At 47.4% G+C, this 16,620-nt stretch overlaps 1 protein-coding gene across 3 annotated transcripts in view; it reads left to right on the top strand.

Annotated features, from left to right (window-relative positions):
• appl2 (adaptor protein, phosphotyrosine interaction, PH domain and leucine zipper containing 2) overlaps positions 1-16,281 on the top strand; it is a 199,799-nt gene extending 183,518 nt beyond the window's left edge. For 2 of the 3 annotated variants that reach the window (XM_068058746.1, XM_068058745.1), the window contains one exon: positions 10,972-16,281. In XM_068058746.1, coding sequence (XP_067914847.1) covers positions 10,972-11,094 — 123 coding nt within the window. In that variant the 3' untranslated portion in view covers positions 11,095-16,281. The remainder of the gene's footprint in view (positions 1-10,971) is intronic. The other variant, XM_068058747.1, reaches the window with a different exon arrangement.
• The last annotated feature ends 339 nt before the right edge of the window (positions 16,282-16,620 follow it).

The following is a 16,620-nucleotide window of genomic DNA, read 5'->3' as shown; positions in this document are numbered from 1 at the left end:
CTGAGTAAAGAAACTACCTCTGACATCTGTCCTTTATCTATCACCCCTCAACTTAAAGCTATGTCCCCTCGTGTTTGCCATCACCATCCGAGGAAAAAGACTCTCACTATCCACCCTATCTAACCCTCTGATTATCTTATATGTCTCTATTAAGTCACCTCTCCTCCTTCTCTCCAACGAAAACAACCTCAAGTCCCTCAGCCTTTCCTCGTAAGACCTTCCCTCCATACCAGGCAACATCCTAGTAAATCTCTGCACCCTTTCCAAAGATTCCACATCCTTCCTATAATGCGGTGACCAGAACTGCACGCAATACTCCAGGTGCGGCCTCACCAGAGTTTTGTACAGCTGCAGCATGACCTAGTGGCTCCGAAACTCGATCCCCCTACTAATAAAAGCTAACACACCATATGCCTTCTTAACAGCCCTATTAACCTGGGTAGCAACTTTCAGGGATTTATGTACCTGGACACCAAGATCTCTCTCTTCATCTACACTACCAAGAATCTTCCCATTAGCCCAGTACTCTACATTCCTGTTACTCCTTATCTAAGACTTATCTAAGTCTTGTACACTTCTATTAAATCTCCCCTCAATTTTCTTTGTTCCAAGAACAAACCCAGCTTTTCAAACCGAACCTTGTAACTAAAATCCTCCATCCCTGGAACCATTCTGGTAAATCTCCTCTGCACCCTCTCTAGGACCTTCACACCCTTCCTGAAGTATGGTGACCAGAACTGGATGCAGTACTCCAGTTGAGACTTAACCAGAGCTTTAGAGCTGGTCATCATAACTTTTCTGTTTTTGTACTCAATGTCTCTATTTATGAAGCCCAAGATCCCATATGCTTTACTAAGCATTCTCGCAATATGTCCTGCCACCTTCAAAGATCGATGCACAATGCACCCCCAGGCCCCTCTGTTCCTGTATGCTCATTAGAACTGTGCCATTAAGTATATATTGCCTCCAGAGTGTCTCCTGACAACATAGAGCATGCCAGAATGATTGCTGACATCATCAGTGCATCTGAACATTTGCCAGCTTGCCAGTATGAATGTGCGCATGGGCGCACCAATGTCATCACGCAATGACGCCAGACGTAATAACGTCCGGGCATTGCCTCACCCCTCAATGGCTACAGTCGCTACCTCCATTCCCCCCAGCAGTACCCAGCTTTGGCCGCCTGCAACCAGCCTCACCGCTTCAGCCGCTCGCTCGCTGCTTCCCCCTCTTAGACTATCGCTCCCTGCTGCTCCACCCGGAGCAGTGGCGGGGAACATGCTGCTGAGGGTGATGGGCAACGTGGGAAGCAAGCGGCTAAAGGGGGAAAATGGGGGGAGCTAGTGGCTGAGGGGAGGCAGCAGTGAGGCCAGGAGCGAGCGGCGAGCAGACGGGCACGAAAGGGAGTGGCAAGGAGAAGTGCGATGGGAGAGAGTGGGAAACTGTTGGGGGTGGGATGGAAGCAACGATCGCAACCATTACGGGGGTTTGGGTTTAATGTGTTTTTTTTGTAACATTTTGAGGAGCGCCAATTATATTACTGGCGGCTGCCTGAGATATCGCAGACAGTGACAGTTCAGTCGATGAGCCTGCATTTGCCAGTACTGCACCATGTAGTGGTTGCGTTGTCGGCAAAAGCAGCCTATTGCCTCTCCCTATTCCTTCTCCCAGAATGCAACACCTCACATTTGTCAGTATTAAATTCCATCTGCCACCTCTCTGCCCATTCTCTAGCCGATCTATGTCCTGTTGCAGGCAATTCATATCATCCTCACTGTTTTCAGCACCTCCAAGTTTGATGTCATTGGTAAATTTTGAGATTCTACTCCGTATTCCAAGATCCAAGTCATTTAAATATATCAAAAAAAGGCAGTGGTCCCAGCACTGACCTTGGGGAACACCACTGACGACCATCCTCCAGTCTGAAAAGCAACCATTTACTACGACTAGTTATTTTCTGTCCTTAAGCTAATTTTTTATCCAATTGGACACTGACCCTTTTACTCCATGAGTTACAGTTGTCTTAATCAGACTTTTATGTGGTACCTTATCAAATTCTAAAATCCACATAAACAACATCCACCACATTCCCTTCATCAACTTCCTCTGTTACCTCATCAAAAATTCAATTAGATTTGTCAAGTATGATCTGCCTTTTACAAATCCATGCTGGCTATCCTTCATTAACTCAAACTCCTCTAAGTGTCCATTGATATTTTCCCTGATTATATTTTCTAAAACCTTACCCACCACTGATAAACTAACTGGCCTGTAGTTGCTAGGACTACCTCTGCGCCTAACTCGAATGGATGGACTGAGCTTACACCTCTTCTTGAATAAGGGTGTCACATTTGCCACTGTCCAATCCTCTGGCACCTCCCCCATATCCAGGGAAGATTGGAAGATTATGCCAAGCCCTTCCGCTATCTCCACCCCCACTTCCTTTAGCAACCTGTGATGCAGGCCGTTTGGATCAGGTGACTTATCTACCCGAAGCATAGCCAACCTTTTATGTACCTCCCCGCTCTCAATTTTTATCCTATCCATTGCCTCTACTCTCAGTTTCTACTGATATTTTGTAAACCTCCATTTTCTTAATAAACACTGATACAAAATACTGATTAAGTATATTAGCCTTGGCCTACGCCTCTAAGCATATATTACCCTCTCTGTCCCTAATACATGTCGATAGAAGATCTTTGGGCTCTTTTATGTTGATTGCCATTCTATTCTCATATTCTCTCTGTCTTATTTTCCTCTTCATCTCCCCTCTCATCCTGTTGTATATTGCCCGGTTCTCATCTGATGGGTTCACCTTATATGCATCATGTTTCATCATCATCTGTATCACCCTTGTCAATCAAGGAGCCCTGATTTTGGTGCACCTGCCTTTTGCCCTTGTTGGAATGTTCCTAGTCTGTACCTGAAGCATCACTTCCTTAAAGATAACCCATTGTTCTGATACAGCAGGGTTGTCCAACCTTGTCGCATTGGCGGGTGGGGGGGTCACATTACAATTTTAGTCTTATATATGGGGCCGGTGAGACAATTTCGGAAAGATAAAGGCATTAAAAATGTGTCTTATTATTAATCAAAACAACAAATGTACATTTTGGTGAAGAAGCTTTAAATGAGAAAACTAATTTATTGACTTTCTCTTCACTATGTTAGACACTGATTTAGTGAGGTACCTGCAATTTTTTCCTTGCACCAGTAGTCAATGTTTGCCCACACACTTGTAGCAATGCCGAGTATTCCAGATAGATGTCATTGTCAGGAGTGATCATGATCTCTCTCTTCCCCCCTCTCTCTCTCTCTCTCTCTCTCTCCACTCCACTCCCCTCTCTCTCTCTCTCTCTCTCTCCTCTCTCTCTCTCTCTCTCCCCTCCCCTCTCTCTCTCTCCCCTCCCCTCTCTCTCTCTCCCCTCCTCTCTCTCTCTCTCTCCCCTCCTCTCTCTCTCTCTCCCCTCCTCTCTCTCTCTCCCCCCTCCTCTCTCTCTCTCCCCCCCTCCTCTCTCTCTCTCTCCCCCCTCCTCTCTCTCTCTCCCCCCTCCTCTCTCTCTCTCCCCCCTCCTCTCTCTCTCTCCCCCCTCCTCTCTCTCTCCCCTCCCCTCTCTCTCTCTCTCCCCTCCTCTCTCTCTCTCTCCCCTCCTCTCTCTCTCCCCTCTCTCTCTCTCTCTCCCCTGCTCGCTCTCTCTCCCCCCTCCTCTCTCTCTCTCCCCCCTCCTCTCTCTCTCCCCTCTCTCTCTCTCTCTCCCCTGCTCGCTCTCTCTCTCACTCTCTCTCTCTCTCCCCACCTCTCTCTCTCTCTCTCTCTCCCCTCCCCTCTCTCTCTCTCTCCCCTCCTCTCTCTCTCTCTCCCCTCCTCTCTCTCTCTCTCCCCTCCTCTCTCTCTCTCTCCCCTCCTCTCTCTCTTTCTCCCCTGCTCGCTCTCTCTCTCTCTCCCCTCCCCTCTCTCTCTCTCTCCCCTCCTCTCTCTCTCTCTCCCCTCCTCTCTCTCTCTCTCCCCTCCTCTCTCTCTCTCTCCCCTCCTCTCTCTCTCTCTCCCCTCCTCTCTCTCTCTCCCCTCCCCTCTCTCTCTCTCCCCTTCCCTCTCTCCCCTCCCCTCTCTCTCTCTCCCTCCCCTCTCTCTCTCTCCCCTCCCCTCTCTCTCTCTCCCCCTCCCCTCTCTCTCTCTCCCCCTCCCCTCTCTCTCTCTCCCCGCCCCTCTCTCTCTCTCCCCTCCTCTCTCTCTCTCCCCCCTCCTCTCTCTCTCCCCTCCTCTCTCTCTCTCTCTCCCCTCCCCTCTCTCTCTCTCCCCTCCTCTCTCTCTCTCCTCCTCTCTCTCTCTCCTCCTCTCTCTCTCTCCCCCCCTCTCTCTCTCTCTCTCTCCCTCTCACTCTCTCTCTCTCTCCCCACCTCTCTCTCTCTCTCCCCTGCTCGCTCTCTCTCTCTCCCTCTCACTCTCTCTCTCTCTCCCCACCTCTCTCTCTCTCTCCCCTGCTCGCTCTCTCTCTCTCTCTCTCAACACTCTCTCTCTCTCTCCCCACCTCTCTCTCTCTCTCCCCACCTCCCTCTCTCTCTCTCTCTCCCCTCTCCTCTCTCTCTCTCTCCCCTCCTCTCTCTCTCTCTCCCCTCCTCTCTCTCTCTCTCCCCTCCTCTCTCTCTTCCCCCCTCCTCACTCTCTTCCCCCCTCTCTCTCTCTCTCTCTCTCTCCACTCCTCTCTCTCTCTCCCCTCCCCTCTCTCTCTCTTCCCCTCCTCTCTCTCTCTCTCTCCCCTCCTCTCTCTCTCTCTCTCCCCTCCTCTCTCTCTCTCTCCCCTCCTCTCTCTCTCTCCCCCCTCCTCTCTCTCTCTCCCCCCTCCTCTCTCTCTCTCCCCCCTCCTCTCTCTCTCCCCTCCCCTCTCTCTCTCTCCCCTCCTCTCTCTCTCTCCCCCCTCCTCTCTCTCTCTCCCCCCTCCTCTCTCTCTCCCCCTCTCTCTCTCTCTCCCCTCTCTCTCTCCCTCTCACTCTCCCCACCTCTCTCTCTCTCTCCCCTGCTCGCTCTCTCTCTCTCTCTCACTCTCTCTCTCTCTCCCCACCTCTCTCTCTCTCTCCCCTGCTCGCTCTCTCTCTCTCTCTCCCCTCCCCTCTCTCTCTCTCTCCCCTCCCCTCTCTCTCTCTCTCCCCTCCTCTCTCTCTCTCTCCCCTCCTCTCTCTCTCTCTCCCCTCCTCTCTCTCTCTCTCCCCTGCTCGCTCTCTCTCTCTCTCTCCCCTCCCCTCTCTCTCTCTCTCCCCTCCTCTCTCTCTCTCCCCTCCTCTCTCTCTCTCTCCCCTCCTCTCTCTCTCTCTCTCCCCTCCTCTCTCTCTCTCCCCTCCCCTCTCTCTCTCCCCTCCCCTCTCTCTCTCTCTCCCCTCCCCTCTCTCTCTCTCCCCTCCCCTCTCTCTCTCTCTCCCCTCCCCTCTCTCTCTCTCCCCCCTCCTCTCTCTCTCTCCCCCCTCCTCTCTCTCTCCCCTCCTCTCTCTCTCCCCTCCCCTCTCTCTCTCTCCCCTCCCCTCTCTCTCTCTCTCCTCCTCTCTCTCTCCTCCTCTCTCTCTCTCTCTCTCCCTCTCACTCTCTCTCTCTCTCCCCACCTCTCTCTCTCTCTCCCCTGCTCGCTCTCTCTCTCCCCTCCCCTCTCTCTCTCTCTCCCCTCCTCACTCTCTCTCCCCCCTCCTCTCTCTCTCTCCCCCCTCCTCTCTCTCTCCTCCTCTCTCTCTCTCTCTCTCCCTCTCTCTCTCTCTCTCTCTCCCCACCTCTCTCTCTCTCTCCCCTGCTCGCTCTCTCTCTCCCCTCCCCTCTCTCTCTCTCTCCCCTCCTCACTCTCTCTCCCCCCTCCTCTCTCTCTCTCCCCCCTCCTCTCTCTCTCTCTCCCCACCTCTCTCTCTCCCCTGCTCGCTCTCTCTCTCTCTCCCCTGCTCGCTCTCTCTCTCTCTCTCCCCTCCCCTCTCTCTCTCCTCCCCTCTCTCTCTCTCTCCCCTCCCCTCCTCTCTCTCCCCTCCTCTCTCTCTCTCTCCCCTCCTCTCTCTCTCTCTCCCCTCCTCTCTCTCTCTCTCCCCTCCTCTCTCTCTCTCTCCCCTCCTCTCTCTCTCTCTCCCCTCCTCTCTCTCTCTCTCCCCTCCTCTCTCTCTCTCTCCCCTCCTCTCTCTCTCTCTCCCCTCCTCTCTCTCTCTCTCCCCTCCTCTCTCTCTCTCTCCCCTCCTCTCTCTCTCTCTCCCCTCCTCTCTCTCTTTCCCCCCTCCTCTCTCTCTCTCTCCCCTCCTCTCTCTCTCCCCTCCTCTCTCTCTCTCTCCCCTCCTCTCTCTCTCTCTCCCCTCCTCTCTCTCTCTCCCCTCCTCGCTCTCTCTCTCTCTCCCCTCCTCGCTCTCTCTCTCCCCTCCTCGCTCTCTCTCTCCCCTCCTCGCTCTCTCTCTCCCCTCCTCGCTCTCTCTCCCCTCCTCCCTCTCTCTCTCTCTCCCCTCCGCCCTCTCTCTCTCTCTCCCCTCCGCCCTCTCTCTCTCTCTCCCCTCGCCTCTCTCTCTCTCTCCCCTCGCCTCTCTCTCTCTTTCGCGCGCTCGCTCCCTCTCCCATTCGCGCGCTCGCTCCCTCTCCCATTCGCGCGCTCGCTCCCTCTCCCATTCGCGCGCCTCGCTCCCTCTCCCTTTCGCGCGCTCGCTCCCTCTCCCTTTCCCGCGCGCGCTCCCTCTCCCTTTCCCGCGCTCGCTCCCTCTCCCTTTCCCGCGCTCGCTCCCTCTCCCTTTCCCGCGCTCGCTCCCTCTCCCTTTCCCGCGCTCGCTCCCTCTCCCTTTCCCGCGCTCGCTCCCTCTCCCTTTCGCGCGCGCGCTGCCTCTCCCTTTCGCGCGCTCGCTGCCTCTCCCTTTCGCGCGCTCGCTGCCTCTCCCTTTCGCGCGCTCGCTGCCTCTCCCTTTCGCGCGCTTCGCTCCCCCGCTTCCCCCTTCCCCCCCCCCACTGGTGTGTTCCTCCTCGTTTCTCTGTCTGTCCCCGCCCATTGCCCCCCCCTCCGTCCTTCAGAACACTGCAATGTCGGGAGCTGCATCAATCACTCAAATCTGTTTCATTTTCAATTAAAAGCTGCCTCAAAAGCAAAGTAAAAAACATTGAATTAATGATCATTCCAGGAATCCACAAAAAAATACATCATCACCTAGTATATCAGTACCCCTCTGATCTTCAAGAGAATTTAGGAACGAAACTAGTACAGAGATGCAGCACAGTGCCATTTCTATAGAAACGTACTCCTCACTAGCCAGGGATAATTTACTGCAACTTCAGCTGGCCTGAAAAATATTCCATAGAACCATACAGCAATTACGGCACAGAAGGAGGCCATTCAGCCCATCGTGTCTGTGCCAGCTGAAAAAACTAGCTGCCCTACCTAATCCCACCTTCCAGCACCTGGCCCATAGTCTTGTAGGTTACAGCACTTCAGGTGCAAGTCCAGGTACCTTTTAAAAAGAATTGAGGGTTTCTGCTTCCACCAGCATTCCTGGCAGTGAATTCCAGACACCCACCACCCTCTGGGTCAAAAATCTTTTCCTCATGTCCCCTCTAATCCTTCTACCAATCACTTTAACTCTCTGCCCCCTGGTAACCAACCTCCCCGCCAGGGGAAACAGGTCCTTCCTGTCTACTCTACCTAGGCCCCTCATAATTTTGAACACTTCTAGTAAGTCACCCCTCAGCCTCCTCAGTTCCAGGGAAAACAACCCTAGCCTATCCAATCTTTCCTCATAGCTACAACTTTCAAGCCCTGGCAACATTCTTGTAAATCTCCTCTGTACTCTCTCCAGAGCAATTATGTCCTTTCTGTAATGTGGTGACCAGAACTGTATGCAATACTCCAGCTGTGGCCTAACCAGTGTTTTATACAGTTCCAGCATTACATCCCTGCTTTTGTATTCTATACCACAGCCAATAAAAGAAAGCATTCCATATACCTTCTTCACTTTATCTACTTGTCCTGCCACCTTCAGGGACCTGTGGACATGCATTCCAAGATCTCTCACTTCTTCTACCCCTCTCAATGTCCTTTTTTTTTTGTATTCCCTCACTTTATTTGCCCTCCCCAAATGAATTACCCCTCACTTCTTTGGATTGAATTCCATTTGCTACTTTCCCGCCCACTCACCCAAACCATTGATATCATTCCGGAGTCTACTGCTATCCTCTTCACTATCAACTACACAGCCAATTTTTGTGTCATCAGCAAATTTCCCAATCATGCCTCCCACATTTAAGTCCAAATCTTAATATATACCACAAACAACAAGGGACCCAACACTGAGCCCTGTGGAACACAACTGGAAACAGCTTTCCGTTCACAAAAATATTCGTCATCTACTACCCTTTGCTTCCTGTCACTGAGCCAATTCTGGATCCAATCTGCCACATTCCCCTGTATCCCATGGGCTTTCATTTTTCTGACCAGTCTGCCATGCTGGACCTTATCAAATACCTTACTTAAAATCCATGTAGACAATGTCTACTGCACTACCCTCATCAATCTTCCCTGTCACTTCCTCAAAAAACTCAATCAAGTTAGTAAGACATGACCTTCCCTAACAAATCCATGCTGACTCTCCCTGATTAATCTGCCTTTCTAAGTGGCAGTTTATCCTGTCTCTCAGAATTAATTCTAATAATTTACCCACCACTGAGGTCAGACTGACCGGCCTATAATTATTTGGTCTATCCCTCACACCCTTTTTAAACAATGGTACAATGTTCGCAGACCTCCAATCCTCTGATACCTTGCCTGTATCTAGTGAGGATTTGGAAGATGATCCTCAGAGCATCCGCTATTTCCTCCCTGGCTTCCTTTAACAACCTGGGATACAATCCATCCGCTCCTGGTGATTTATCCACTTTCAAGGATGTCAGACCCTCTAGTACTTCCTCTCTCATTATGCTTATCATATCTAATATTTCACACTCTTTTACTAAAAGGTCTGCATCAACCCCCTCCTTTGTGAAGACAGAGACAAAAAACTCATTAAGAACCCTGCCCATCTCTGATAGGCCCTACCCTTTCTTTAGTTATCCTCTTGCTCTTAATGTACTGATAAAACATCTTTGGATTTTCCCTGATTTTACATGCCAATAATTTTTCATGTCCTCTCTTTGCTTTTCTAGTTTCCTTTTTTACTTCACCCCTGCACTTTCAATACTCCTCTGGGCTTCCAGTATCCTGAGTCAATGTGTCCCTTTCCTGCTCTCTCATCCAGCAGTTTTCTTGTGCCTGGAGTATGACTCAGTCGTCATCCCTGTTTACCTCACAGATCACTTTGTAGAATCATACAGCACAGGAGTCAGCCATTCGACCCAGCATGCATGTGCCAGCTCTTGGAAAGAGTTGTCCAATTAGTCCTAGTCCCCCAGCTCTTCTCTCTTCCCCCCCCCCCCCCCCCCCCCCCCATAGCTTTACAAATTTTTCCTTGTGTGAGTGAAAGAATATAACACAAACATGTGAGAGTACATGATTCTCGCACTGTGCGATAGGCTTGTGCAGAGGTATTGATGCAAGAGAGGGGAAGGGCCATATGTGGCAATAAGACAGATGCATGAGGAGGCAATGATGAGAGAGCAGTGCACAATGATGAATGAAGAGACCTTGCACCAGCAAGAGATATACTCAATTAAACAGTCCGGAATGCTGAGGTCCCTGAACTCAGCACACAGAAATACTCCCATAAAAATAAGCACTGTGTGTATTTTTAAATCTTCAAATTTCATTAACAATCATTTTCACATTTGACCCTAAATTACAGAAAAGTGAATTAAGAACATACATGAGTAAATAACGCAAGGCTCCCAGAATCGAAATTAAAATATGCATCAGCTTAAGGATCAGTCTTGTTGCTAATCAAGGCACTGCTTCCAGAGCTGCAGTGGTCAGCAGTGTACACACGGTTCAAGGTGCAGCCTGTAGCAGAATTCCCTCTAACTTGCACTGAACTGATATAATATGTTTGGTATTTTTCTTGCTCTGTCATAACTACATTATGTTAGAGTAATTATGATATAGTGAGGTACGCGGTTTGCAGAGACTCTGCATCTGCTCAGTCTTGTGACTTGCCAGAAGTTGGCAATGTAGTTAGTTTAGTTTAGAGATACAGCACTGAAACAGGCCCTTCGGCCCACCAAGTCTGTGCTGACCATCAACCACCCATTTATACTAATCCTACACTAATTCCATATTCCTACCACCTGTCCCTATATTTCCCTACCACCTACCTATACTAGTGGCAATTTATAATGGCCAATTAACCTATCAACCTGCAAGTCTTTGGCATGTGAGAGGAAACCGGAGCACCCGGAGGAAACCCACGCAGACACAGGGAGAACTTGCAAACTCCACACAGGCAGCACCCAGAATTGAACCCGGGTCGCTGGAGCTGTGAGGCTGCGGTGCTAACCACTGTGCCGCCCATACAATTGGGATTAAGCCAATAATGAGCATCACAGTGCTGATTTACTTTCAAATGAATGATAAATACACAATTCTGAACCATGCCAGAGATACAGAATGCAGCAACACAGGGAGCTTGAAGAGTCTTGATCCCTAACTGTCCTGGCCCCAGAGTATTAAACTGCCTGTAACCTGGCAGGAAGTTGCAGACCCGCATACAGGCGCCACAGGATGACTGGTAGGGAAAAAAGTGCCATTCTGGTGAGTACCAGAAACACAAACTGTTGTTGAAACAAAGAGCTTATAGCTGGTGGCGTTCTGTTTGATATAAGCTGGAGATCCATGCTTGTGTGCAAAGATTACCTGGAGAAATTTGCCCTCAAGCTGAACAGTCAGTACAGCTTGAATCGTCACCAAAATAAATGAGCAGCTAGTGTCTGAAGTGCAATACTCCGTACAGCTGCAGAACTAAAAGTTGACTAGTTAAGACCAAACAGAGTTACAAATTGTATTTGAAGGAAGGTGTCTTTTTTTTTTAATAGCTGAAGAATTCTGTCTGTTTCAGGATCCAGAAGCTTTAGCCATACTCATGAAGTCAACAAAACTCAGTGCTGATGGAAAGTTCCTTTTACTCAGTCAACAAACAGACAAAGAGGAAACTGAAGAAGGTTTAGAATCAGAAGCATAGAATCTGCTGTATCAGAATGTTGGAGCAGTTGCAGCAAAAAACATTTGTAATCTCTAACAATTTCTTTAATTTCTAGTTCAGTCCTTTCATTGTGTAAATGTATTTCTTTGTTGAATTTTAGAACAATGAAGCTATGGGTGAATTGTGTGTAGGATGAAGGATATACTCAAATCGGGGAATGAAGAATCAGTTTACTATTGTACAAGTAATTCGGGGCTGGTTTACACAATCAAATTTACAAGCAAAAAGCCATCAATCACTTTGGAACTGACTTATTAATAACTTCATTTGAAACTGACATTCACTAAACTGATTAAAGTGCCTATACTTTTAAAAGCTTCTTCACAAGACAAAGCTTTGAGAAATTCCACTTTTTTTATTGTAGGGAAAAACAGTTAGCACCTTTCACGACCACAGGAAGTCCCAAAGTGCTTTACAGCCAATGCTGTAATGTAGGAAAGTAAGTAAAAAGGTTAGAAACAGCAAATAAGGTCAGGGCTGTTGGTGGGAGAGTTTAATTAGCTGAGTTATGCCTTTACGTATTGTCACACTAGTAGCAAATGTGCAACTCACCTTACTGTGTAAAATTGTGTGTAGAGGGGTGCTGGTGTGGTGCAGAGGAAGCATGTCCATGATAAAGCTGGAATACTATCCCTGTAGTATTATCATGTTCAGTCTACAGTCGAACACATTACAGGGTTATCACATGCAGATCATTTGTTAAAAACATTGCTGTATTTTAAACTCTGGCATATTCTCTCAGCTGTGGAAAGTTCTCACATTTGCATCACCTCTCCCCATTATTGTAAGAGAACCAAAAGGTTCCCCCCCACATTACACGTTCCAGTTTCCAATCATTTTGCTAACTCCAAACAATAATTGGAAAGTATGGATTTAGTTTTGCCCAGAACCTGCTTGAGGAGCTTGGGTGTTATATATTTGGGTGTTTTTCATCCTTGTTCAACGCAGCATCAATATTCTCCATTAACCAGATTTTCTCTAAATGTTTAAATAGATGTCTTCTAGATACGCTTAGAAATGCCCCAGGGTAAAGAGTTAGAATGTGGTGTAAAGGCTGCTGGACCAAGGGCTTTGAGAGGAAAGAATGAACAGAATCAGATAACACTCTTTCGATTGTTTCCTTAATCGTGACTCATTCAACATAACAAACCTCGAAGCTGTTTGATGTAAAGGCCAGTTTTTGCCATCATTAACCAGAGTCAGGTCCCTTACAAATGGTGCAGAATGATCTAGACATGCATGATTAGAGCCCTTTCTGTGTTATGGTTGGTGAAAGAATGAGTTACGGCAAAGTGTGACCAAGACTAGCACCCTCCTGTAATTTGAGTACTATCTTGATCCCGACTCTAGGTATCTGTACATCTTAGCCCACCTAGTATTTGACTGCTGGTGCTAGCTCCTGTGGGCATGGATCGATTCCCAAATACCTATTTGCTTATTACCAAGGATTGTTTGGAATTCTTTCTTCATTCTTCTTTGGCCTCCTCGTCTTGAGAGACAATGGGTAAGTGTTTAGAGGTGATCAGTGGTTTATGAAGCAGCGCCTGGAGTGGCTATAAAGGCCAATTCTAGAGTGACAGACTCTTCCACCGGCGCTGCAGATAAAATTGGTTGTTGGGGCTGTTACACAGTTGGCTCTCCCCTTGCACTTCTGTCTTTTTTCCTGCCAACTGCTAAGTCTCTTCGATTCGCCACTCTTTAGCCCCGCCTTTATGGCTGTCCGCCAGCTCTGGTGAACGCTGGCAACTGACTCCCACGACTTGTGATCAATGCCACAGGACTTCATGTCGCGTTTGCAGACCTCTTTAAAGGGGAGACATGGACAGCTGGTGGGTCTGATACCAGTGACGAGCTCACTGTACAATGCGTCCTTGGAGATCCTGCCACCTTCCATGCGGCTCACGTGGCCAAGCTATCTCAAGCGCCGCTGGCTCAGTAGGGTGTATATGCTGGGGATGTTGGCCGCCTCAAGAACTTCTGCGTTGGAGGTATGGTCCTGCCACCTGATGCCAAGGATTCTCCGGAGGCAGCGAAGATGGAATGAGTTGATACATCGCTCTTGGCTGGCATACATTGTCTGGGCCTCGCTGCCATAGAGCAAGGTACTGAGGACACAGGTTTGATGCACTCAGACTTTTGTGTTCCGTGTCAGCGTGCCATTTTCCCACACTCTCTTGGCCAGTCTGGACATAGCAGTGGATGCCTTTCCCGTGCGCTTGTTGATTTCTGCATTGAGAGACAGATTACTGATGATAGTTGAGCCTAGGTAGGTGAACTCTTGAACCACTTCCAGAGCGTGGTCGCTGATATTGATGGATGGAGCATTTCTGATGTCCCATGATGTTCGTTTTCTTGAGGCTGATGGTTAGGCCAAATTTGTTGCCGGCAGCCGCAAACCTGTCGAGACTCTGCAGACACTCTTCTCTGTGGGATGTTAATGCAGCATCGTCAGCAAAGAGGAGTTCCCTGATGAGGACCTTCCGTGCTTTGGTCTTCACTCTTAGATGGGCAAGGTTGAACAGCCTGCCACCTGATCTTGTGTGGAGGAAAATGCCTTTTTCTGAAGACTTGAACATGTGAGAGCAGCAGGGAGAAGATCCCAAACAGTGCAGGTGCGAGAACCTGTTTCACGCCACTTAGGATAGGAAAGGGGTCTGATGAGGCACCACTATGCTGAATTGTGCCTTTCATATTGTCATGGAATGAGGTGATGATACTTAGTAGCTTTAGTGGACATCGATCTTTGCTAGTATTCTGAAGAGACCATGTCTGCTGACGAGGTCAAAGGCTTTGGTGAGATCTGGAGTCTGTTTAAAACAACTCGAGCGAAGACTTTCTCCACTAGTTGTTTTGGAACTAGCAGAGAAAAATACCATCCTTAACCAGCAGGCTGTGCTCCTGTGAAGGGGACATTCACATTCATACAAGTTTCTTGGTAGTGGAGCAGAAAGAGACCTGCTCTCATTGGATTGTACTGATCCTTAAATAAAGCATTGATCCTTTGGCATTCCAGCCACGTGGTGCTCAACTTTCACAAGATGGAAGGGTTCATAGAATCTCTGAAATTACAGCACAAAATTCAGCCCATTGTCCTGGTGGTGATTCTACCAAATTGAACTGCTTAACCCTTCCTACCCTTTCATAATTCTTATTCCTATTCGATTCCCTTTTAAATGTTACAGTCTCTGCCTCAATACACATTTACAGTAGAGTATTCCATGTTAAAATAACTCAAAAACTTCCTCCAATTTCCTTTTTTGTTCTCAAGCTATTGCCTGCCTTTTTCACCAATTAACCAGGAGCTATCTTATCCCTCTTTTTCCTGAAATGTATTCCTTCACATTTTCTGTATTGAACTGTATCTACTCATTTCACTATGGCCTAATTCTAGTAAAAGAAAACTTTAATCTCTTGCCTACATCTGAACTATTTCCCACTACCCGCACACAGCCTATCCCAAACATCCACTACTCTCTGTCCCTGAGGCATTCCTCTAAAACCCTATCTTCCTTTAACAAGTCCCGAATGTGGCACCTTATCAACCACCTGAAAATCTACATGTAACCTTTCACCTGCCCCAGTGTATCTGGCTGAGTGTCTGATAACATCCCTGTGATGGCACCAGATGTTTTACTACATTAAAAGGTGCTATTATAAAGCAGGTTGTAGTACTTCCTCAGGTGCTAGTGGCTCACTGACCCCTTCTTCTGTAAAACACACAAACTACTGCAGCATTCCTTCCATCTCCTTATTCTGAAGTACAAAGGAATGACATTTTGGTGCTTTCTTCACACCTGCCTGCTTCCCTCCACACAAGACAGGAAGATCACTCAGTTCTGTCGACTGAGTCACCTTTCCTGCAGAGTTTCTTCCCTAAAACTTTAATCAGTTGGTACCACACTTGCATCTGAGCCAAAAGATTCTAGGTTCAAGATCCACTCCAGACATTTGAGCACATAATCTAGGCTGATACACCAGTGCAGTACTGAGAGAGTGCTGCACTTTCAAAGGTGCTGCTTTGCCAATGAACTGTTAAACTGAGGCCCTGTCTCAGGTGGGTGTAACAGACCCGAGAGCACTAGTCGAGAGAGCAGGGGAGTTTTTCTGGTATCTTAACCAATATTTAACCCTTAATCACCATCACTAAAAACATCGTGTTATTTACCGCACTGCTGTCAGTGGAAGCTTGCTGTGCGCAAGTTGGCTGCCACATTTCCTATAACAGTGACTACACTTCATTGGCTTTAAATGCTTTGGGATGACCTGGGAGGTCATGAAAGATGTTAGATAAATGCAAGTTCATTCATTAATATACTTACATATGCATACACTATACAACTGTTATAGCTATTGTAAGAACTGCCTTTTCATCAATGCTTCCTCGAGATATATAAAAGATTTAATAAGTATAAATACCTACTTTTGAGGTTCTACTGCATGTGTATATTACACTCCTGTGAGTGGGAGACTTACCATTTTCTAGTTACATTAATTTTTTATTCATATTCTATCCTTTGATGCCAGGAGAATGATTAAAGTTTGTAATATCTCCTAAGCCATCTCACTCGCATTTTGCTGTCAATCAGATGACATTTGACTTTCCTAAAGCATAGCAAAGCAACAGTATGACCTTGATTATTTGTTACTTGGTTTTGTTCATTATACCCTCTGGGTTACTCCATCTGAAAACTTTACAAGTTTTCATTATATAAGTGTTATCGCTCCTTTGGTCATTTGTTTCTAAATCAAATTTTCTCCCACCAAATAAAATAGAACTGAAGACACGGAAGCTTTAACATTCCCAGCTAACACGAATATTGAAAGTAGGAAATAAAGATTGTAACTGGAGTTTTTAGGTCTTCGTTTGATGGTTAACTGAGGAGTTGCAGTAGTTAATAAGATATATAGACACACAATATGTTCTATTGACAAGTGATGGTTGCAGTAGAGTTACCAGATAATGCTGTGTACTTTTATTTTTATAAATCTGCTTGATAGTTTGATATGAGGCTGAAGAGGCCCAAGCTGCTGCTGCATGTTATAAAATGAGAGAAAGTTCTACATATTCTGGTTATTTTGCTGTTTGTGGGGACCATAAAACATTAAACACTTGCTTGCAATGAAATTGTGGCACTTTTTATTTTTAAACATTATCAGCATTCTGTTATTAAACCAATCTACTTTTTAGTTTTCGTAACCTTGTTGGTGGTTTAATGAACTTATTACTTGTATTGCTGAAAATAGAGACAGATAGTAACGTGATATATGAATTTCAATGCCAGTGTGATGCTAGGTATATAGGCCATACGTCCCAAACATGTCCCTTCCGCAGTTCGCAACAGTCAAGGTACAGACCTTACCCAACCATCCTGTGGTTGCAAAACTCAAAACACTATCCAACATTAGATGTGATTCAGTGATTGGACATTTGTTAAATAATCCTCAGTGTGCTAAGAATTACACTGACAACCAATTTAAGATTGTCAGTATGGTTCGCAGTGTGGC

This window comes from Heterodontus francisci, chromosome 27 (assembly GCF_036365525.1).
Source record: "Heterodontus francisci isolate sHetFra1 chromosome 27, sHetFra1.hap1, whole genome shotgun sequence".
Taxonomy (NCBI): Eukaryota; Metazoa; Chordata; class Chondrichthyes; order Heterodontiformes; family Heterodontidae; genus Heterodontus; species Heterodontus francisci.
Note: the sequence above shows the minus strand (reverse complement) of the source record. Positions and strands in the feature narration are given on the sequence as shown.